General features: G+C 41.4%; 1 protein-coding gene across 2 annotated transcripts in view; it reads right to left on the bottom strand.

Annotated features, from left to right (window-relative positions):
* Window positions 1-21,952, bottom strand: part of FGF14 (fibroblast growth factor 14) — a 599,695-nt gene extending 577,743 nt beyond the window's left edge. The window contains exon 1 of one of the 2 annotated variants that reach the window (XM_080660969.1): window positions 20,936-21,952. In XM_080660969.1, the coding sequence (XP_080517095.1) occupies window positions 20,936-21,143 (208 nt within the window). In that variant the 5' untranslated portion in view covers window positions 21,144-21,952. The remainder of the gene's footprint in view (window positions 1-20,935) is intronic. The other variant, XM_080660970.1, reaches the window with a different exon arrangement.
* Window positions 21,953-24,972: the final 3,020 nt, after the last annotated feature.

Genomic DNA, 24,972 nt, shown 5'->3' with positions numbered 1-24,972 from the left:
CTATACCCTACAATAGTAATCAGGAGAAATTAGTAAAATGTTGTCCCTGAAGATATGCACTACAAGTCTACCTATTTTGTTTGTTTTATTAAACTATCACTTCTCATCAAATTGAAGGTCAGTTCCCAAAGTGATCACAGGTGATTAATTTTAACAGTCTTCTAATCAAAACTGTTATCTCCTCCCTCTCTACCAAGTATCTAAAGCAAGCATGTCAAACTCACGGCCCTCGGGCCACATGCAGCCAAAAACGAATATTTCTGCGGCCCAGTCAATATAATGGTATGTAAGAAGCATTTTCATAAAAATTTCATAACTTAATTTTTACAATATCCTGTTATACATAATTATGAATAATAAGCTACAACGTTCGCTAATGACTGATTACTATAATCATGTTGCATTCATTTCCGTTAAGAGCCTTACGCGCAGGCACACCATTTCTCTCCACTAATACTAGCAGCGAATATTTTAGCAGGCGATTGCCACGTCATTAGTCTTGGGCTGACTTGTTTGGTGTGCGCAACAGGCAATATTTCGCTTTTGGAGAACAAGAAAAATAGGGTTATTTGTGCTATGCTTAATTTGTGCAGTTATTCAGTGTCTGGTAAGTTAATGTTCAAGAAAAACATTAATTTTTATTAAAATGTTCTATTATTTTATGTTAACAATTATTCATTTATTTCAGCCCTTTGTATTCAGCATGTCTGAAATTCAAAATAAACTTATGTTCCTATGAAAATTGAAGCTTTTGTTTTTTTGCAGCTCACATAAACTTAAACCTTGTTTATTTGGCTCATGTTAGCCTTTGAGTTTGACATGCTTGATCTAAAGGAAAACCAAAAACGAACAAAATCCTATATAATAAAAGGCTAATATGCAAACAGACTTAACAGTGGAACAACCAAACAACCGGTCGCTATGACATGCGCTGATCACCGGGGGACATGCGCGGAACATGATGGGCATCAGCAGCAGGCCACAGAGCGCGGAACATGGTGGGTGTCAGCCACAGAGGGATGTTGGAGCAGGTAAGCAGGGGCACCAGACCAAGGTGGGGCGCCGGTCACTGTCATCAGGGCAAGCCTCTGGTGTTTACTGAAAATTCTTTGCTCCCATGTGCCGCAGTCCTGCCCGGCACTCACACCTGCTGCCAGCACCAGCCCCACTTGCACCCACTGTCGGCCCCCGGCACCGGCCCTGATTGCTCAGTGCCATCAGCAGGTGCAAGCAGCAGCTGCTGGCCCCAATCGCCCCTCAGGGCTTCTCCACCTCCCCCAGCTCCTGAGGGGCAATCGGGGCCGGCAGCCACTTCTTGCACCTGCTGCTGGCACCAGCCCCGCTCACACCCGCAGCCAACACTGGAGCCGCCACTTGTACCTGCTGCCAGTGGCTGGAGCTGGTCCCAATCGCTTGGCGCCATCAGCAAGTGCAAGTGGCGGCTATCAGCCCTGAACAACCCTGAGGGATTCTCCACCTCCCCCTGCTCCTGAGGGGCAATTGGGGCAGCAGCCACCACTGGGGCAGCAGCCACCACGTGCACCAGCTGATGGCGCTGGCCCCACTCACACTCACTGCTGGCGCTGGCCTCAATCAGCTCCGCACCATCAGCGGGTGCAAGCGGGGCCAGCACAGTCAGTGTGTGAGAGCGGCAGTGGTGGGAGCCAGGCTGCCAACAGACAGAGGACCGGGGGGGGGGGGGGGGGGGCGGGGTGGTAGGGCCCAGGTGGGGGCACAGAGAATGGGCCGAGACCCACAGTTCCTTTTAAGGTGCACGAATTCATGCACTAGGCCCCTAGTCTATATATACAAAACCCTAATATGCAAATAGAGCGAAAGGCGGAACATCCGAACAACTGAACAACTGGTCGTTATGACCTGCGCTGACCACCAAGGGGTGCGCGCGGAACATGGCAGGTGTTGGCAGCAGGTGGCAGAGCATGGAACATGGAGGGCATCAACCGCGACGTGATGGTGGAGCAGGTGAGCAGGGGCGCCAGACCAAAGCGGGTCGCTAGTCGCTGTCATTGGGGCGAGCCTCTGGTGGTTACTAAAAATTCTTTGCTCTCACGCACCATGGTCCCACTGGGTGCTCACACCTGCTGCCAAAGCCAGCCCTGCTCACACCTGCTGCTTGCACCTGAGCCGCTGCTTGCACCCGCTGCTGGCGCCCAGTGCTGGCCCAGATGGCTTGGCGCTGCCAGCAGGTGTGAGCGGCAGCTGCCTGCCCTAGTTTCCCCTCAGGGCTTCTCCACCTCCCTCTGCTCCTGAGGGGCGATTGTGGCAGCAGCTGCTGCTTGCACCCACTGCCGGAGCCACCGCTCGCACCCACTGCCAGCCCAGGCCTCAATTGCTCTGTTCTGTCAGTGGGTGTGAGCAGGGCCAGCGCCATCAGAGCATGGGAGCACCAGTGATGGGAGCAGGGCTGCCGGCAGACAGGGTACCAGGGGCTATGGTGGGAGGGGCCGGGTAGGGGCTCTGAGGATGGGCTGAGACCCGCCCCTGTGCCCACCACAGCCTCGCAGCCCACAGTTTCTTTCAAGGTGCACGAATTCGTGCACTGGGCCCCTAGTAAATAAATAATAGTGCATGCCAGCATCTAAACTCAAATAACCAGGGATTTCCTGTTTTTTGTTCCTTTAGTTGGATGATTAATAAGGAAATATGGAAGAATCAAAGCACTCCTTAAATTTATAAAGTAAAAAACTACTGGAACTTCTCATCAAGTATGGCTCACCACATAAAATGGGAATCAATGAAACTGGACATCTGAAAACCCTACCATGACCCATATGGAGACAGTAGCCACTGAAGTTGTTTTGAGGGTATTTCATTTCCTCCCAGTTAATTTTTAAATAGCCTAAAACACTATTAACAATATATATTTGTTACTCCATGTCCTATTTTCTGATTTTCATCTAATACCTGTCAGTATACAGAAAAATCGTGATAGCAAAAAACACTGAAAACTAAAGAAGAACCTAGAGTGCAACTTAAAATATACCATATATTGCTGAAACCGGTTTGGCTCAGTGGATAGAGCGTCGGCCTGCGGACTGAAGGGTCCCGGGTTCGATTCCGGTCAAGGGCATGTACCTTGGTTGCGGGCACATCCCCAGTGGGAGGTGTGCAGGAGGCAGCTGATCGATGTTTCTCTCTCATCAATGTTTCTAGCTCTCTATCCCTCTCCCTTCCTCTCTGTAAAATATCAATAAAATATATTTAAAAAAAAAAAAAAAATATATATATATATATATATATATATATATATATATACACACCATATATTTGGAGGTAACAACTCTGACTTCTATATGGTCTACTAATCAGGGGTCCTCAAACTTTTTAAACAGGGGGCCAGTTCACTGTCCCTCAGACCGCTGGAGGGCCGGACTATAGTTTAAACAAAAAAAACTATGAACAAATTCCTACACGCACTGCGGGCCGGGACGTGTCGGCTACTGAGCAGGACAGGCAGCGGCACCCAGCGGGCCAGATAAATGTCCTTGGCGGGCCGCATGTGGCCCGCGGGCCGTAGTTTGAGGACGCCTGGTCTACTTGCTTGAGAGAAGTTTAAAAAGGCAGACACCAGGGGGTGAGGGCATGAGTGAGGGGTTGGAGGGGGAAATGGGGGAATAAGGACACATATGTAATACCTTAATCAATAAAGAAAAAAAAGAATTTAAGGAAGGAATAAATAAAACGCTCATTAGACTATAACAATCTTTAACTACCATACCAAGATATCTGACAAGTAAACCTGATGTGGGAGATAGATATACTTTTAAAATATTTTGTTCAGCCATTACATCCTATGCTGCCAATCTCAGCATTTAATTTTAAATCATCTCAACAAGAGCTACTTTAAAACTATGAAATGGACTGATGTGCATATGAAATATTCAGTTCTGTTTTCACATTTCAAAATCCCAAGTTTAAAAATACAAAATATGTAATCTATAAATTATTTTTGTATTGATTCTACTTCCTGGCTATTTCTATTCTCACATTTACAGTTAATATGAACCCTTCTCAATAGCTCTCATGGATAAAAGATTCTAGTGACACACAGATCTATAAGTGCACAAATATCCAGGATGTAGCCTTGAACTAAATGTCTAGCTACATCCATACCCGTAAATACATTCAACAGGCTTAGTGTTTGCTTGTCAAATTAGAAAAATTCAAAACACAATTTAGTTAAAGCAGTATTTTATTATTCAACAGCTCAAAATACACCCATTTTTCCTAATGTAATATAGTAATTAGGAATTGCTATATTATGTCTGCTACCTGAAAAAATATATATATTATCTAAAAATTTTATGTAAATTTTGAAGTTCCTTTCACCTATATTGCTATATTGATTAGCAGTACCAACTTCTATCTATCATTTTCCTTAATTATCTTGTAATTCTAAAGTGGAGAGAGATAAGAAAAGCTCCTAAGAAAACATACACTAATATTTAAAAGTATTTCTACTAATTATAAATTTAAAAGGATACACGAAATAAAGATTCAAAGATCTGTCTTACATTTAAACTGTAACAGTGAAAGAAAGAGCACAGGCAAAAGCTGTTACCAAGATTATAGAGATAATAGCTCCTTCTGCTTTAGATAATAAAAAGAGAGAAAGATTATGATTCACAGAGTTGAAGAACCCTAATTTCCTTTTCTCAAGGCTCTCACAAATACATGTTAGTGGGCATCAGAGAGACTGGGTTAAAAAGTGTACATATCTATGCCAATCCATATGACACAGCTTGGACTGTGATTCTGAAGTGGAGTCTTTCTATGCAAAGGGTGTACATTTTAATTTTTTATTCAAAGCTATGCTAATGCAACACATTCAGACCCTCTACTTAACTCTGCAGTATTCAGTCCTTTCCCATTGTGCAGCTGTCTATTGCCTTTACTCTAATTTGCAAAGTGCTTGATTAAATTGCTTTCTCACCCACTGAAATGACAGAATTCAGGTTTACTAGTATGCTGCCAATTTGCTCCCAACACAGTGTGTCTACTACTGTTGTCACCACCTAAAATGAACCCCTTCTTCTTCTTGTATGAATTATGCTTGTGGCCCTACAAATATCAGTCTTATAAAACTGTGATGTCTAATAAGAATCCTAGCTTTAAATCGAAGAAATGAAACCACTGCTTATAAGGCATTATTAGTTACATTTTGTAAAGTTTGAATAGCCATTAATAATTTAATGTGTTTTTGTTTTAACAAAAATTATTTTTATAAATTTTGTGGCCTCCTTAAATATTAAGACATCGAAGAGACAGATATTGACCCCCTAAACAATAATTTATATTTTATAACAGAAAGAAGTTGAAAATCAAAATCCAGTCCCAAAAGTTGTAGTTTTTAGCAAACTATTCCTTAATGAAACTCTCCACTAATCCTTGATCATGGTCATCAAGAGTTACTAAAACATATGTCCCAACTAGAGCCAGAATAGCATAATAGGATTGCTATAGAAAAAATTTGGTCCAAGTTGTTAAACTTCTAAATAGCTTGTGACATTTTTAGCCCTTCCCAGTTGTGGAATTTCACAAGGAAACATCATCTTGCAGAAAAATAAATTGCTGCTACAAGTACCTATGTACTACAAAGATGTTTAGTACTATACCTTGAAGCAAGTATTAAATACCATTCTCCCCTTATTTAGAAAGCCAATAAAAGCACTAGAACAACATAATTTGAACTATGAAGTAGCCTCTAATTATACATATATTACGTATATTATATATACAATTTGGAAATTAAAAAATGATCCTGAGGTTTTGAGTAGACAATATATAATATTATACATTGAACTTAACAGCTACTGGAAGATGTTTAAAACTTTCTGTAAATAATGTAATAGTAATATATATGCTCATCTATCAGTTAGATGTAACTATCAACAGTATACTAGTATAGCTACATTTCCTGTCACATTCTCAACAAACCATCTATGACTTCAAGTAATAGATTGAAGCCACCCTTCCCATAAGCCTCCACAATTTACACCTTTCATTTACATTTACACCTTTTATGGCAGCCATCCTTCAAAACTCAGAGGAAGCAGTTCCCTTCCTGCTGCATGATTTCTCCATGTGCCTTTGGCTTATCCCTTCCCAACTGCTGGGCAATTTTTTGCCCGCCGGTATTCTGCCACACTCAGAAGAACCATCCTTTCATACCAGTTCCTATTTTCCATCTCCAACTAACGAAAGGACATTTTCACTTGACCGAGTTCTCATTAGGAAATCTCTCCAACCTCCCAGTACTACGCCTCCCACAATTAGTTACACTTTCCAATTGCAATAGTAGAGCAGTTCTCAAATATTTCACTCCCATTTTGGAAATGTTCTCTAGTTCATTTTTACCACATCCAGTCTAACTCATCTGCCGTGCTTTTGGACTTCAAGTTTTGATTGCCCTAATCCTTCAAAATATGATTCCATTAACATTCTCACAAATCCCCAAACATGTACCTTTCACTCAGCCTTTGACTTTCACTCACTTTACTTTCTTGCCAAAAATTTACTTATCTCTCTTGTCAACTGAAACATGCATTCAAGAGTCCACTCCGGTCACACTTCTCAGGAAGATTTCTCTTTCTTCCCCTTACATCCCAGAGGATTTACAGCGCTCCAGTTAATCTTCAGTTGTTCAAGACTCTCTCATTTCTAGTATTCTCTGTACATTTAGCTTAAATACGTATGGTCTAAAAAACAAATCTTTACAGAATGTTTTAAACATCTCCTAGTAGCTGTTAAGTTTATTGTAAAAGATTGTATATTGTCTATCTTCTCAAAACTGCAGGATCATTTTTAATTTCCAAATAACAAATATTTTTTCTACAGATTAAGTTCATCTTTGGAACAATAAGAATGTCAGTCATGAGAAAAATAGAAAGGGAATAAAGGGTTATTTTACAGAAATAGATTTAAGTGATGACTTATCCATGGGAATTTCTGCATGCCCTGTAACTGCTTTTGTCTCAGGCTATCTTTGCAAGGATATTGAAACCTTGGAATCTAGGAATAGAGCCTCCTTCCAAATTACAGGACAGGACAGTGCCTTCCTCAAGATAATGCCTCCCTACTGGGCAAAAGTTGGACAGCTTTGCAGAAACTCCTTAAAAGGTGGGGATTGCCTAAGCTCAGAGTGCCTCAGCTGTGAAACAAACCACTGTGTGCAAGCATCGACTTGGGCCAATTCAGCACTGCCCCTGGTATCTGGGGACAATGAAAACATAAAGCTCATGCTGCTTGCTGTGCCCTGAGTAATAAAGTCCTTTATCTCTGACCCAGAAGTCTCCTGTCTTTAGGCAGCATCGATGTAACTAAAGCAGGCTAACCTGTTAACCTGCAAGTTGGATCAACTCTCAAAATCTTTGTAGTTTCGGACAATTTCTGTATATTAAGTAAAAGTGAGCCTGTTCAATTAGGAATTTCTAGTCTACAAAAACAGAAACTATTGCATCAAATTCCATACATCTAACACACAATGACATGGGTGAATCTCAAAAACAATGTTAAGTGAATTCAAAAGTGTGAGGACTCCATGATTTAATAATATGAGGTTCTACTACAGGTTAAGGTACAGTGAGAGACCTCACAGTGGCGGTTGCTTCTTAGAGGAGGCACGGATGTGAACAAAATGAAACCAAGAGGGAGTTTTGTGGAGTGATAAGAATGTTCTATATTTTGATTGGGGATTTAGTTATAGGGATACACACAATATTCAAAAGACATCAAATGCCACAATGAAGAACTATGTGTTTTAATGTATGTAAATCATGTTCAATAAGAAAGCATTACAATTTCTGAATAGCTTAACAGTGACTATGTTACAATCCCTTTTAGTGTCAGGATATAATGAGCCACAGAAACACAAAGACAGTACTGGCCACTCTCACATACATTCTTTGAACATGTTCTTTAGAGAGGTAGCTGCCATACAGGGATTTAAGAATATGCACTATGGTTTGTACCCACATATTTCCATTACTAGCTGAAGACCATCAGGTGACTTCCTTAACCTCTTCATGCCTGGGCTTCATCCTCTAAAATAAGTATAACAAAAGTTCCTACCTGTGGCTTTGAGGATTAATGTAGGTAAAGCACCTAGTATATAGACAGCGTTCTCTAAATATTATTACTACTTATTTAGAGCATAGGTCATGATAAAACAAGATTCACAATAATTCAATATTTCTGTTAAGTAGAAGAGTAACATGCTTTTTAAAATCTAGTAAGTTCAATGTGCCTTCATTAGTAGGAATAGTAGGTGGAATATTTACCTATAATAATACCCCAAAATCATTTAATTATATAATCCAAAAAAGCAATAGATTCACATCACAGTTTTTTACATGTTATTTGAAGCACAGGAAGAAATAAATGAAGTCAAATAAATGCTGCTCTGGGTAAAGGTCTCAAGTTCAGACAGATGTGTCTCATTTACTTTCTGATAACTATATTGCTAGCATTTCTTTTTGCCTTTTTTCCCTGATGTAATGCTTTGAAAGTTGAAAATCCATTTGAAGTCTAATCTCTGAAGAGTAAATTGATGACAAAACTTTTGCAGTACACAAATAAAGGAAATACGTGAAAGTACAAAATCTGGAGTGTGATAGTATAAATACAGGGAGAGCAGGACAAAGGGGTGAATTCTCAGTGACGGAAAAGTTCTTGGCTGAAGCAAAAGGCAAGAGGTCAGAACAGACTTGACCAGACCTCATGGCTCTGACAATCAGGCAACACTCTATCTTTAGCATGTATGTCCCTGGTTAACATCCCCATAAAAAGGCATGTGTACCACAGATGGACCAGAATCACATCAGCACTGTGTTCTCTAAAATTATTCCCAAGATGTTAAAAGGAATATACTTAGAAATGCAATAATGATGCAAAATTTCTATCCTTTCTAATTTTTTTTGCTACTGCATCATTAAAATATTTCTAATATCTAGAATTTCCAATATTTTGTATCCATTATTATATGTCTGACATATGAGGAGTTTTATGTCACTTAATTTGCATGTCAGTAAACAATTTAAATGTAAAGGAAAAATAATTACAGTAATAAAAATTTAAATTCCTAGGAAACAAGTCAAGTGATTGTATAGTAAAGGAGGAACGAGCATATTGGATCAATGTTTCAATCTGCCCCACTAGAAAATGTTGAGGCAAAGCGAAACTGACTGGGGCGACCTAGCAAAAGTCCTTTCTTTGTTAAGAATTACAACACCTGGTGTAAACAGTAACACAGTCAAAGAAGATGAGTTTCAGACTTTGAAATAAGTGGCTGTTTAAAAAAAATTAAACCTTACAATTGTTTTAGTCTTTAAGCCTTCTTATTTTCATGTTTCTTCTTTTTTAAAGCACAACTATAGCATGTGCCCCACTTGGGAATTGGAAAGAATAGAGATTACAATCCCTCCCAAACTATACTTTATCTAAGAGGCAGCATTACAGAAGAGGGTACCACACACTTCAGGGATCCACTATAATTGCGCAGACAACAAAATGTTTTATGGGAAATAGGCATTTTAATTACAACTACATTCATTTCTATCTAAAAAGCAGGTGCACACACTTAACACGTGTAATTTCAATAAAGTTCACACTTCCTTTTCTTTTCTTCCCAGACATGAATAGTTCATCTGAAAACTTGGCTTTCAAGTGCACTACTTGACTTCTCAAACTGAACAAAGTATTGTGCACAAAAACATGCTATTGACAAAGAAGTGTATATTATCATAAAAAGAATTTTTAGATTTTATTATAAAGCATACAGTATTTTCCTTCCCTAAGTACTTCCAGGTTTAAAGTCAAGAAAATGAATTTTTTGTCCTAGAACTGCCTATTTAAATCTTGATCTAGAAAAAGAAACTTGTTCAAGTTTTCTATTTCCTATTAAAACCTACCACAACCCCTTAAATATAAGCAGTCTGGAGAGAGCCAAATTTGTAGTCCATGTTTCAAGGAGATGAGGATGTTCTATTGGCAAATGGTCAGTGAAGCAGGATCAATAGGAGTTGTCCAAATAAAAAACCTGTGATCAGAACCACCGGTTCTCTCCTTCATTTCCAAATTCAAACTAACAACTGAGACATTTGGACTCGCATTCCTCTCCAACACCTGTCACCACTTTAGTTTGGATTTGACCACTTCTACTTTGCTTCCTCTGTGACCTTTCTACCATCAATCTTGTCCCACTCAAAGCAATGTTCCACACTGTAGCCATAATGATTGTCTAGGGTAAGTCTGACCATGATCTGTTATTGACTACTGAGAAGTTAGTTCATACCTGATGGACCCACAGAATGCAGACCACCCCACTGGCTTGGCATGTCAGAAAGTTAAACCTAAGTCAGCTTGCACTTATGGGAAATATCTGTCAAGGAAACCTAACGTACCCCAATCACAATCCTCCAACTCAGCTTTAGCTGGATTACCTTACCCTAGAAAATAGTATTTGCTAGCCTAATATGGAAATCCCAGGCTCTTAGACAATCAAGTGCTATTTCCATGTTGCCTCTTCTAACATCTCTATAAGACTCACTCTTGCCCATAATCTCTCAGGAAGTGTTCCACTGCTTGTGAGGCACTGTACTCCCCCATCCATGAATTGTTTGCCCTTCAGTAAAGGACAAACTAAATAGTTTTAGTTTTGTCAGCTGACAGTTCTGGCAACAAGATGGGACCCAGACAGCTGATAAAGATGCAGATGAAGGTACCACTGAGGCCTTTTAGTTGGCTGGCTCTTTGGGCCCTCTTAGGGATCTCCAGTAAGCTTCTCTCAGATTCAGCTCTGCTTATTTTGTGCTCTGAGCACTTCAAGTTTGTATGTCTTAATTCTTCCAGGTGAAAAACTGGGGTGTGAGAGACTCCAGATTTCATGGTGAGACGTAGTGAGCTACATACAACATTTGGGTTTGTGGCCAATTTCATCTATAAGGTAACCACCTTTGAGAGGTCCTTACAAGCCTCAAGACTTGTCCACAGGCAGCCAGAAATTCAGTCTGGTTGAATTATGGAGGATTATGTCAAGGGAAAATAATGGGTATTCCTAAATCTAAAAAAAGCTAGATGGCAGCTGTTAGGGGACTCACAAAGTCTCAAAGCTAGCCCACCGCATAAACAGCTGGGGCACTTAGGGAAATAAAGTAAGACAAGAAACTCAGACTTTCCTGAGTTTCATCATCAAAATCTGAGTAGGTACAAGTTGGATTATTAAAAGCCAAAAGGGCATCTCCCACGATAAAGAAGTCTTCTCATGAAAGGAACAGATCTATTGTTAATAAAAATCTCGGAAGCCAATGTCACAGAATTGGTGGGCACGAGGTTGAGACTTAAAAACTGTTAGAACACTGGCCACCTAACTCTAAGACTAATAAGTTGGTCATGAAAGAAGTTTGTTGTAAAACACTACAAAATCCCCAACCCAGCAACATGCCCCTCATAGGTATTAATTTGGCTCTGACAGACCCAAGGCTTAGTTTAATAAAACGGTATCCTTAAGTTTCAAGAATTAAGCATGCTACCTGTTTAGTTTATGTCTGAGAACTGTGGTCCTAGAAGCTGTATCTATCTACAAAAAATGGCAAAATCTTATTAAGCCAACCTAGAGGTATAATTAGACAAGATCATTTAATAAGTGCACTTGAAAGTAAGGATTCCCAAGTCAAACAAACAGAATAGGATACCTATTTTTTTATGGTCATACAAGCCTCCAGAAAGCTTAAAGATGCCAAAATAGCTTCATTGAAAGATTTATTGCAAAAGGCTAAAGAAAAATTAAGGACATAAGAGGTACCTAAAACAAAGACTGTAAGACTGATGTGACTCCTACTACTCCCCCTCTATCTTTACCTCAGTACTCACAGAGTCTATTAATCCTCTATCTGAATTGCCTTTCCACTCTAAAGAGACTATAAGACCATAAACGAAAGTCCACCAAGTTAGTGGCCTTACAGATGCCCCAATATCTACCCTCAAAGGAGTGCCCCCATATCGGCCCCTCACGGGATTGACAAGACTGTGGGATTCTCCAATAAACCGCAATCCAAACAGCCGAGGGGAAACTAAAACTACAATTAATGCAAAACCTTACTAAACTCTCTACTTTAAACACCACTCATCCCAGAGCCTGTAAATGGAATCCTGAAAAAACCAGCAGAAGTGAGCAAAGGCCGAGAATTCTTACCAGTGTCAGTTCTCCTGGATCTCTGTCTGTCCTGAGTGCCCAATCGAGAGAGGAAGGTAGAATTTTATGTTGTCCCTTATTTTCCAAGTCCTATTGGTTATCAATCCTCTTTCCCAGGGACAGCTAATGCCTTCTTCTTTGTCTCCTTTTGTGTCCTGAGAACTTGGTTAGGCAACTGTCAGATTGGTGGCCCCCAAAATACGGTCAGAAAGAAGTGTGGGCTTCAATCCATTTGCAGATAGATATGGCTGGACAGAAATATGGGTTGCGCTCCATTTTGGGCTAGTGTCCTAGTGATTGTTGCCAGACCTCAGGGGAATTGTCTAAATCTTCCTTTTGGCTATCTTTGGAAGTGCCTCTCAATCTTGGGAGGGTGGAATCTTTTGCACCTTCTTTGGGGAAACCTCTTGCATCCAGCAGAGTTGTTCAGTAATGCCACAAATATTTACATTTGTCCCAACTGAAAGCTGACAAGATATTTAGGACCTTTTTTTAAGTAGTTCTGTGGTTAGAAGTTGACCAAATTGGAAGTTGATATTCAGAGCCTGATGGGAACATTTTTTAGGCCTTCTCCCCTGAGCTAAATAAAACTATGTACACAGAGGGAAAGAAATCTAGAACACAGGAATCTTTTTATTTCCATCTTAGTGGAAGATCTTCTCCCTGATCTAAAGAAGCAAATAGAAGATAATAAAGTTGAATGGATGGTCAGTCCTTTGATGTAATATAGGTTGCAACCCAATTCTTTGAGGAATTAAAAACACGTTGTCTTAAAAATCTAGTCCCTCCAAGAACAGAACTGCAGCTCTAGAAGCAATCCAAACCCTATCTATCCTTTTTTAGCAATTTCAACACCTCCCCTATTCATCTATAAACACTTGTAAGTGTCAAAATCTGGATTCAGGAAACAAAAATCCTTGGAGGAACTTGCATTCTTTCCCAGTGCCTTTGTGATATAAATGTTCTACCCAGTCTTTTCTAAGTACTGAGGGCCATCTCTTTGAAATACAAACTTCAGGGAGGTAATTCTTATCAGAAGGAAAGGCTATTTGGAAACTAGGCCAATGAAAAAAAAAATCTTTTAAAAATTTAAAGCTGCCTGTGCAGGTAACCTTAATTGATTCCATCTGCCAGAAACACAATTTGGATCCAGCTGTTCTTTAATAAACTAGTGAGTTTTGCACCTTTGTGCCCTCAAAATAGTTTTTTTCCATTTCTAAATTTACAATGAAGTTGTTGTGTTTAGATTTAAAATTCTTGTGATCCGCCCCCCCCCTCCCCATGGTAGCCCAAAGATTATAGAAGGAAATATAAGATAGTGTAAACTCCTCCACCCCCCAAAAAATTTTTTTAAAAGATAGGAAAAGATCTGGGGAATATAATGGATCTAAACGAATGCCATCTGTTTCAGCACCAATTGCTCAACTCTAAATTGCATGAAGAATTCTTGGTGGTGTCACCTGTAAAATACCACCTGTTTCTTCTTCCAAGGTTCAAAGCCGCTGTGTTTGTGTCTACATTTCAAAATTAGCTCTTGGAACAGTCACTTACTCCATTGTGAATGAGTTGACACGCCTCTACGAGGAGCAGGTCATTCATGATCCCTGAGGTAGTCCTCCATCTCTGATAGTCTGATTTTAGAATGCACCTTACACTCAACAAAGTCCAGGAGAGATACAGCGAAGGGGGGGTGGGGGGGGGGGGAGCAGTTTACTTCCAGTCCAAATTGGGTGGAAAGTTACAGAAGCCTCGAACATGAGAGATGGGGCCCACCTCAGATAATTGTAATTAAAGCCCCTGGACTGAAGCCCACAGAATTCAGCAGCCAGCCGGGGTCTTCCAGCGGAGGGCAGGGAAACCTGTGACCAAACCTGCTCATCCTCTCTCTGTCCTGAGCGTGGGTGAGGACAGCGCCTTCCTCCTGCCCAGCCCCCTCCCATCTCCTCTCAGCCCTAGAGCGCACTGGAGGGCGGGCGGGTGGAGGCGGCCACCTGTGGGCTGGAACCAAACTCTTTTCTCAGCCCTTCGGCCCCATGACGCACGGGAACGCCCCGGCGAGGATGCTGGGTTCGTGGACCCCAAACATGCGCAGCGATGGAGGCGCTGGCTGGCCCGCGCGCAGGGTCGCGCCAGCACCAGGACCCGCCACGTGGTCTCCATAGCAACAGCAGTGTTGGCTGCTAAGCTCTCTCACGCCCAGAAGACCCTCAAGGTCAGAGGTCATCTCTGTGGCAACACAAACTTCCCGCGCTACGGCGGCTCGGACGGGCCACTTCTGTCGCATTGCGCAGGGGAGCCCCCAGCACTCAGAGGCAAGGAGGGAGCGTGGCTGCCGGTCCCGGGGATTCTGGCCGCGGGTCACACTCGAAGGAGGACCGCGCCTCGCCTTCCTATCCCTGCTCTCAGGGCTCAGTTAGGCCGACTCGGAACCCGGCGTGGGTCAGATCACCGAGGGTCCCGACTCCTGGAAGGAGATCCGCGCCGCAGAGGCGGCCAGCTCTGGGCTTACAGAAAACAAACGATCACAGAGGCTCTGGAAAGCGGGGCCTCTGCCCCACGCCGAGCTTCTGCCTGACCTCGTCCTACAAACTCCGGTCTCCTGGCCTGAGGCCACAGGGCCCAGCGCCCTCCAACTTGACAGTGGCTCCGGAAAGGAGCAAGCTGACGAGATCGTGTGGTTGTGGGACGTGCAGGGAACTACCAAGTTTGAAGATGACTGCTTTAAAACAAAAATCAAGCTACTAAGGGAGGAGGGCACTTCCTTTCCAGACTACTGGAACTAGCAGACTTGAGGTGCAGACCCCTCAAGAATAAAAACTTGCCCTCAGGAAGGGTCCCAGGTACCATCTTCACAGAAGAGTTCCTGAAAGAAAAGAGGAACACAACTGTTTCTGTGGAATGTCTTCCTCTTTAAGGAGAAGAAAATCAAAGACTAGAAAAGAAAATGAATGTTTTCTCCTCTGGCAGAGGGAAACTAACGGTGCCCCTTCTGTTTAAAGGCTGAGAGTGCCAGAAGGGGAGAAGTTAACTTTCTCAGAGAACCCTATTTTTCACTGTTGATTCAGTTAATAAAAATGCATTGAAACCTGCTATGTGTCATAACCAGAGTTTTTGTCAGGGGATAGTGATAAAGGCAATAGTGCCCAACAATTGTTCGGTGACTTTCTTAGACGTTGTTAGTAGATTAAATAAATAAAAACTTATGTGTTCCCTATAAAACATGTCTGCATTTTACCTCTTTTTGCCTTTATGTTTAGGAAGGCCCTAAGAATTCTTCCTTTCAACTTCCCTTGCCTTCATCATTCTACCTTTTACATTCTGACCAAAGCAGAAAATTAGTTTGTAGCAATGAGAGAAATACACACACACACATACACACACACACACACAATCATCATCATCATCATCAGGACATACTTGGTCCTTAAAAAGCAGAAAATAAACTAGTATATCTTTTGAGGCACATGGAGGAACTGAAAAGTCTCCCCCAGAAAACTCCCTGCCCTTCAGTGCTCAGGTTCGACTCATAACTAAATATAGTATGAAACCCTAAGAAACGTCACCCCGACTATGGAACTGGGCAGGTAGATGTGTCAGTAGGAATTTCCCTGACCCACAGCCCTTCCTGAAGATGGTACTAACTTGGGCTCGACTGTGTTATTAATAATACAGGCACAATGTAATGTTTCAAATATACCATTCAAACATCCCAACTGTTTCCGCTTAAGGCATAGGAAAGTATTTTGAATAAATGCTTCCATTTTGAGACATCTACACAGTATTTATAGAAAGCTTATGAGTCAATTGAATGAGTTATGATGCCAAAATGTACAAAGGAGTGAAAACTTTGGTTGTTATTCTTGCTACCATATGTATAACAACACTTCACAAAAGGCCCCAATGTTTGTGTTGCTAAAACATGGAAGACTGGTTTTGAACATTTTTAAAGGAATGATTCCCAGTAGGCAAAGTGAAATATGGTATAGAATTAGCTTTAGCACCTTCTCAAAGCAATGCATTATTTGAAAAAAAAAATGTTATCAGTTATGTATGGATGGAGTCTAAAGTGAGAAGAGGCTGGAAATGGAGACAGCCAAAGTCATCTTCATCTTTAAAGCCAAGTTTAAAGTTTAGATGATCATGTATTGGATTTCACACTTGTTAACTTGGATATAAATTTCAAATAAGAAAAATCCACTCTCCCAATCAGTCAATACTTGGAAGCCTATCTAAAATGCCATACTTGAGTTCATGAAGTGACACTGCTCTGCAAAACGCATTTTGCGACTTCAGTAACTCAAGCTTCCTGGATGGAGTTCAACCTAACTCATACTACACGAAATCCCACTCTAAAGACAAGCATGTGAGAAGGAAAAGAACCTTTCACCTGTATGGTGTTCCAGTTATGCCGTCTGAGTTTAATGTCTCCATCTGATATATGCTCAGTGTTTAGAAATTCAGATTTGTGGCCCATTTGTGGCTCACCCAGCTCTACAGGATGAGTCGGCAGGCTCAGAAGGAGTAAAAAATGCTTACTCTTTTTTCCTCCCTATCTTCTTATTTCTAAATGCCATGACAGCCCTAGATGTAAAGGAAGTAGCTTTACAAGAATAATGTATATTTAAATGAGTAACAGTGACATACCAGGTGTTTTGCCACCTAAAACAGCTTCGGGAAAGGCAAAAGCAGAGCTGAAAGACACCAAAACAAGAGGAAATAGAAAATGCCAATAAATTCTACTAAGCCCTACTTGTTTCATCTCAAAGTTACAGGGCAGAGAGGGAAACTGAGTTCAGAAAAGGACACACTCAGAGCCTCGAGTGTGTGGGATTTTCTAAATATGCTCTGCAAAAGTAGATCTAGGGCATCTGCTTCCTACCCTCCTTGCACTCAATAAAAATTAACTTCAATTACAATTTATCTAAAAATCTGTGCTTTCTAAGATCCTATCATTCCATGGAAGTTTTGGGGTCTCATATGTATGGTTGAGTGGCTGAATGTATTCGAGGATCTGTGGCTTCCTTTGCTTGTTGTATATTATGTATCTGAAAAGATATTCATGACATAGCCTTAGTATTTATCTTTATTGTGGACTTTTTTTCCAACCACATTTCTTTCCTTAGCAGGGTCAAAGTTCAGTGACCTAGATTATTTCTCAAACTGGTCTGTTTTGGCTAGTCTAAATTATCATTACTGGTTTAAAGAGACATATCAAGCCCTCCACTAGGCAAAACAAGTGCCTTGGACTTATTATTCCTATGTAATGCTTTGCCAACAATATAGTCATCTTGCATGACATACAGTGAAAACTGAAGCAGGTAACATTCATTCTAAACATTTAACAATTGCTGTGCTAGGAAAGTAAGGGAAAGTAGGACATTTAAATGTGTGTGTGTGTGTGTGTGTGTGTGTCTGTTCTCAGATAATAGTTGTATTGTGAGATTTTGTTTATTTTTATTAAGATAGTAAATATACTAGTATATCCAGAATTTCTAAGCTATTACCATTTATTTTTAAAAGCACACATTCTTCATATTTTATGTAAAAACAACTACAAAAAACTATTTCATTAACACCTCTTATTGAAATACTAATTAATAGCTTGGGTAAATGAATACCTTTGCCCTTAAGTTCATGGCTCTATTATCTGTTTATTTTCACACCAACCTGATTATATAGCAGAACTCTGAAATTCCTCCCAGTACCTACACTTGTTGACAATTTAAAGAATTGGGGAAAATTGGCAAATTATTTAATAATTTGCAAAGATTAGGAAGGAAAATTAATCTCATAAGAAGTCTTTGCACCAAATTTATGATCCTAGTACTGGTATTTTGTGGTATTCTGCCAAGCTTCTTAGTTTGAATACAGTTAATTGTCTTCATTTTAGATTTAAGATAACATAATAGGGAGTAGTCAATCTGTTCTTTTTGGTTTTAACAGTCAAGAGGATTTTAGTCTTTGTTTTATTTTAATTACCCAATTAACTTCTTAGTTGTACTGCTATCTTGGGATCAAAAACCTGCAAATGATTTTAGGCTTAATGTTAATAGCAGAAAGAGAATGGAACTCGCCAACTACAATACTGAAAGAAAATGACTAGGCATGAGTTTATTCCAACTCAAATAACAAAAACTTTTAGAAGGTGGGATTGATAGTGTGACACATTAAAGTTCTATTATTAAAATAACTTACAAAAGGCTCCAACTTCCAGGTCGGAAAGTTAACCCTTGTCAATCCAAGACTAAACTAGAGTAGTTGGTGATGTTGTTAGCACACTTTGAGTTAACCCATCAATTCACACACAAGTACTTTAGCAATCATAAGGTTCAAAATAAATTGCTCTAAAAATAATTTGTCATTTGTTTGACACCTTCCAAACCACGTTGGAAGAAAAAAGGTATCTACTTTATCCCAGAGAGATGAAAGTGGGGGAGGTGGGGGAGGAGTAATGAAAAGATCTTGCATCTTGTGTTGGGGGAAATTAGTGTTTCCAGTGAAACTTTACCATATATATGTATAAAGGCCAGTAAGGAAACTTACTGTTTGGTGCTGAATTATTTCCCCCTCTCCAATACTATCGGGGGACAGAGTTCAAGGTCCCTAGACAAATGGCTGAGTCTTAAAAACAACACTTTTACAGTATTCCCTTCTCTAAATCTTTTCTTCGGAGGACGCAAGAAGTCTTCAAAGCCCACTATTTTTACTGTGTGAAGGAGTAACCCCTTCTCTCCCAAGCCCTTGGCTTGTCCCACTTTGGGAAGTCTTGTAAAAAGGGTGTTCACATTAACGTGTGAGATCGTGTTTGGAATCTAGGAATGATGGAGGCATCAACAAGTGTTGGGCTTGATGCTGGGCTTGGGGTACACCTCGCAGCTGAATTGGAAACGCGGATGGCAAAGTGACAACACTGCTTTCTCCTTGGGTGATGCTCTGGATGATGGTGTCACTTCAGAGTTGCTAACCGCTGAGTTGAAAGAGAAGGGTAAAAGGGCAGGGGAGAGAGGAATAGGAGGAGGCAGGAACCGACGGCACGGAGAGACACAGGTTAGAGCTGAAGCAGCAAAGGGAAGAGGATTTCAGGACAGAGGCACAGAACCCACTGCAGCACCGCGCCCGCGGGCCAGCGGCTACTCCCAGAGCCTCAGCAGCCACCCAAACTTCCCAGCTGGAGACAGCTGCCCAGGCGCCCTCCGCGGCACTCGAGCATCTGTCTGCCCTTTGGACCGTCTAACAACTCGCAGTTTCTCATCTGCGGCAGCAGCGGGGACTTCACAGGGTACTCAGCCTCCACACCCACCGCCTCCACCCCGCCTCCCCACACCTCCTCTTCTTCCTCCGCTCACACCCCGCACCCGCAGGCGCAGCACCCCTCAGAGCGCGCCGCCCCAGCTACAAGGCTTTTGCAAGGCTCCGGAGGCAGGGAGGCAGCAGCCACTTGCTGCCCAGCGGCTGGGGATCCGGGTGCCAGCGCGGTCCCCGGCGGAGCTCAGGTTGTCAGGGCGGCTATGGGGAGCCATGATCTACTACACCGCAGTGCCAGCGTCAGGAGCTTCCAAGGCCCAGGCTGTCGCTGCAGGAGGGCCCGACCCTCACACCCCCCCCCCCCCCGCCCAAGCCGCCCCAGACACAAACACCGGCCCCTGGTTCCTCCCCACCCAGAACCGAGCCGGGTGACGCCACACACACACCCCCTAAGCCGGCGCACACCGCTCCCGGAGCCGCTGTGCCCAAGCCTCTCGCCAGTGTGCCGCCACCACCACCACGCAGCCCTCCGGCCTGGCCTCCCTGAGCTGCTCTCCCCCAGCCCCGCGGCCTCCCCGAAACACCTTAGACAGAAATACCAGAAAGTGAACCCGGGTACCCAACTCTTCGAATCACCTGCATTTGCATTTCTTATGTAATGTACTGCAAGTTTCCTAGTTGGAGCCCTTCAGAACGGGGGCGCAAGATCACCAGGAGGCTGAAACACGGACTCACGGCCGCCCTGATCCCACCCAGGGGACCCCGACGTAGGGCTGTGATACTGCTTTTTGAAAGGGGGTTTAATTACATACATTAGAGGGGACCGAGCTAGTCTTCTCGGTCTGGAGTTCCCCCCAAGCCATATAAGCCCTGCTCAAGTATTCCCAGTAGCAGGAGGTGTCGGAGGCAGACCGGGGAATGAGTTAATACTCCGGCACCGGGAGCAGGAGAGGGAGGGAGGGAGGCGGGGGCTGACGGAGGAGCGGGGCGCGAGGGAGGGGGCATCTTTTACTTTGAGTAGAGGTGATGGGGTGGCGAATATTGTGCAAGCTAATCAGAAAGTGTAGAGCAGGTTCCGGGCACCGAGCTACGTCCCTGAACCTGCAGCAGAAGTAAGGAGAGCTCACGGTTCTTTTTCCTGGCAACTAAGGAAGCTTCATCTGCCTCGGGCAAAACCTTGAGCCAAACCCCTTCCATTCCACCAAATATCGGCAACCAAATACATTTTTAAAAAAAAGTTTCCTCCTCCCTCCTATTGATGGATTGTGTCACAGCCAAGAGAAGCTGTAATGGTTTTCTGGCTCACCGACCGATCCAGCTGTTACTTGTTTATCCATGCAACACCTCTACATGCAACACTGTCCTGGTTCCTTCTCTGTCTCCCTTGCCTTCCTGCATAGCAGAACTGCAGATCTAGCCCAGTGAGCAACAGACAGGTTATTATGAGGAAAAACATAACACGATGCATGTTTTGCTTACCAGTTGGGTTCTTGTTTTTCTTAAGACTCTTGCCACAAAGACACTGCAGCATATGCGTTCCTTTGCTGAAAATGTTCCAAAGAAACCACATTGATTTGGGCGAAAAGCAATCCAGCAGCTTAGACACCCTGAGAAAGAAGAGATCCTTGTGGTTGCATAATAATAATTTGAAATCAGTTCTCCTGAAGAGGGGCACCGGTTTTACCATAGGAAAAACGATAATATTCCGAATCTTCTCCCAGTTTTTTCCCCTCACGTGGTATATTTCTTTGAGACTTCTCAGTGATTGTTTTTTTTCGGCCAGGATGAATGATTTATCTCTCTTGATCACCACTGGATTATTACCGAAGGGTTGGGGGGAAAGTCCTTTTTCAGCATGAAGCCAAACAAAAAAGCAAAGAAATCCCAACTGAGCTCAGAACTAATCAGGGAGAACAGTAATGCACAAAAGATCCCCAAAGAGAAAACCATAGCCTTTACTTGATCGCTATGAGGATGGGTGGGTCTGCAGAAGGCGAAGCAGGATTCATCTCAGTGAGAGAAGACTGCCATTGTGTAGTCCCTAGGAGAGAAGGGGGGGGGGGGGGGGTAAAAGAGAGAAAGAAAGAAAGGAAAAAGAAAGAAAAAAGAAAAAAACCACCGGTACACACACTCACACACCAATAGCACCTCCGAGATTGAGTCTGACAGCCGAAGACACAGCCTTCCAGTGTCGATTTTTTTGTTTTTATAATCAATCGCCAGTGCCCAGTGGGATCGGATTGAACCTGCAGTTCTCAAATCACCACGAAGAAAAGATGCAAATCTAGGTGCCCCCTCCCCTGGTCAGGCCGGTAGCAGGTAGAGAGCGCCACAGATCCCCTTCCTCCTTCTTCTCACTCTCCCAGTTTCCAACCGCGGTGAGCATGAGGAAAACCTCCCCTCCGGATTCCTCGCCCAGTCTCGGCTGTGAGTTACTGGCATTAGAGGGAGGAGGAGGAGGAGTTGAAGTTTGCATTGAAAAGACTGGCTTTCCATGACGTAGCCACGTGCTTTCAGACCCGTCACCAGTGAGATGCTTCAACCCGCCCAGGGAGGGCAGTGTCACTGCAGTCTCTCCGCTAGTTCCCCTCTGAAGTCCCCCAACCGCCCGCACCGGCCCCAGCCTTGGCCCTGTCCCTCCTCTGCCCAGCATGAGTAGGCTTGCTGATTGCTCTAGGAGCCATCTAACAGACCTTTCTGTTAAAAGTGAATTTGGAAAAGAAAAATGAACAATTATAATAACTAAACCTTTAAAAAATACATGGGGGAGGGGGGCGGGGGCGGAGTTAAAGAGAAACAGTAGTTTAATACCACTCTTCACAGCCTACATTAGTTCCACCTTATCTTTTCAAAGGCAGCATCTAAACCATTAAGGAAAATTCAAGTTCCTTTAGTTCTTTTTATTGGAATCCTACTTAACGTGCTGTTTGGAAAATATAAAGTAGACATATGACAAATATGTACTTGCAGAAGCAGCCTGATAAAAGGGCAACCACTAAAATCCAGGTGGTAAGATATGTTTTGGTAGGGAGGGCCATATGTACATGGGAAATAGTATGCCTTTTCTAGACAATTAATTCATTATCATCAAATAATTTTTGAACAGAAAGCACTCTGCTTAAATCACACCCTAATTCATTGCTTATTTCTATAACCATTAATTGAACATTAAATTCACCCTTATTCACTTTTCATCTACGCTAATACACAACCTTGTTATCAACCACCACAATCTAACCTAACAAAATGGGCAAATATAAACCAGCTCCCTACTTCCCCAGAAAAATAAAAAGATTTAGGGCTGTTGTTTTATTTTATCTTATTTGGGGAAACAATGCTATGTATGAAAATAGCACAAACTGTTACAAAGAATAAATAACAAACTCCATGTACTCACCAGTCATCATTAGTACATGTTAACATTTCATCATATCTGTGAACTGAGGAGTTTGGAAAAGTAAAATTACCCACTCTCACTCTTGTTCAGTAAATGAATTAAAGTTATTTCAGCTTATTTCCATTTCTATAGGAAAATTGACATAAAATTTAAAAATATACATGTAGAAGCTCCATTTTACTATCAAAAAATTAAAAATACTTCTACTCCATAGGACTTCAAACTATCTTATAAACAAATAGAGGAAAACTTACGTTGTTTAGAATAAATTGAAGAAACTGATTTTGAAGAAAATTAATGCCTCAGTTATCAAAAAAAGAAAATGTAGTCAATAACTTCCTCACTGCTATAGTTTTCCAATATTCATGAGGCATTTTGAGATGCCAAAATGTGCACCCAATATCTGGAACCCTTTTGGGAAACATCAGTCAATTTTAGACAAGGTAGAAAGGGAATTTGAAACAAGTAAATTCTATTAAAGAAAAGGAACCAGAAAGTTAAATAGTGATGGCCTCAATGTACCAAAAGAATCATGTCATAGCTTAAAAGAATTAATGTGATTAACTGGAGTCTAAATAAAGTTTGGGAAGTAAAGAAAGAGGAAATACTAAGAATTTATGAATTTAATGACAAATGACTTAGAAGCAGGATGAAAAAAATTGAAGAGCAGAAATCTTTTTTTTTCCTAAAGAGTAAAACTGGCATAGCATTGCCAAATAATTAGGATTATTTTTATATCAGTCAATCAGGGATAGATATCATATGCTGCTTCTATCACATTTTGGTGTCCATTTGAGGGGCAAGGGGTTCTGGAATATCCCAATCTATTACCACTGGATATATTCCAGAGAAACAATTGGATAAAAAAATATTTTCCATCTAGGTCTTTTGAACTCTCACATCTCTAAGTTTCCCTAAAAACTTGCTGAGTCCCCAGGGATATTTCACAAGTAAAATAAAATCTGGGGAGGTGTTCTGTAACTATTGGATCTTTTTGTATGCTAAGCTTATTTAAAGAGAGTATTTCTCAAACCAGCTTTTCTTGCATTCTCAACTTGAACTCTCTTTTGTACATTGTAACAGTGAATTTGATTCCTGTCACAATAAAGAATGACTGCAGGAAGTTATGGGATGTTTTACTGTATATTGGTGGAAAGCTGATTACTTCTTTGTCCTAGTGACCAACATAAAAGGTAATTAACTGTGGCTACTGCTTACTGAGATTCTATTATTCCAGGCTGTGCTAGTTGCCTCTCATCTTTTATGCTCTTTAAAAGTAGGAGAAATCTTTTATAATAATGTATGGAATTTCTTCTATAATTCTTTTCTATACTTAGTTTACATAGGCTATTATTCACATTATTCAACAAACAAACAAATACCAAATATTTTTTGTCTAGAAAAGATGACCTAAAACTGATTCAGATGACCGTTGGTCCAAAGGATGAAGGGTGATCCAAGAGTCAACCCAAGTTTCTGGGGGCCTCCGGTTTAAAGATGATCCTAAGATATTTATACTGACCTGAGTTGAGACGATTTTTTAAGTTGTGTGGGATTTGTTTGTGTTTTGTGTTTTTTGTTTTTTTGAAGATATCAAAATACTTACTTATCCTTTGCCACACTACATTCAAATCAATATTAGATGGCAAAAAATGAAAACTATCAGAAAGTGAATGTAAGCATTAGAATGCATGTAAGTAAAGATAGAATAGGGAACGCATCGTGGTAACTGTAAAAATGAACAGTAAAATCTGTAGTATATAGGGGTAGAAGAATCTTAAAACTATTTTCATAAGGTTGAAACAAGATAAACCCAGTACTCATAATGAAGTTCAGTTAAAACTGAAACTTACCTTCAGCTATATCATAGTAAAGAGACCTAAAAATAAATGTCGTGACCAGAATTTCAGGTCACAATAAAATATACATTTTAATTTAGGACATGTAAACTTCTATGAGATTATCAAAATCTTTGTGACTGTGTTAGCATGCTTTTTCTAATTGTCCCCAATAGTTACTCTTCTATTTTATTCTTCCTTTTAATAATAAAACCCCACCCCACTACAGTTTTAAAAGGGCACATGGGTACCCGAGATAGAAAATATAATTCCCAGCCTCC

This window comes from Plecotus auritus (assembly GCF_963455305.1).
Source record: "Plecotus auritus genome assembly, chromosome: 3".
Taxonomy (NCBI): Eukaryota; Metazoa; Chordata; class Mammalia; order Chiroptera; family Vespertilionidae; genus Plecotus; species Plecotus auritus.
The sequence above is the reverse complement of the archived record's forward strand: the minus strand, read 5'-3'. Positions and strand labels throughout refer to the sequence as shown.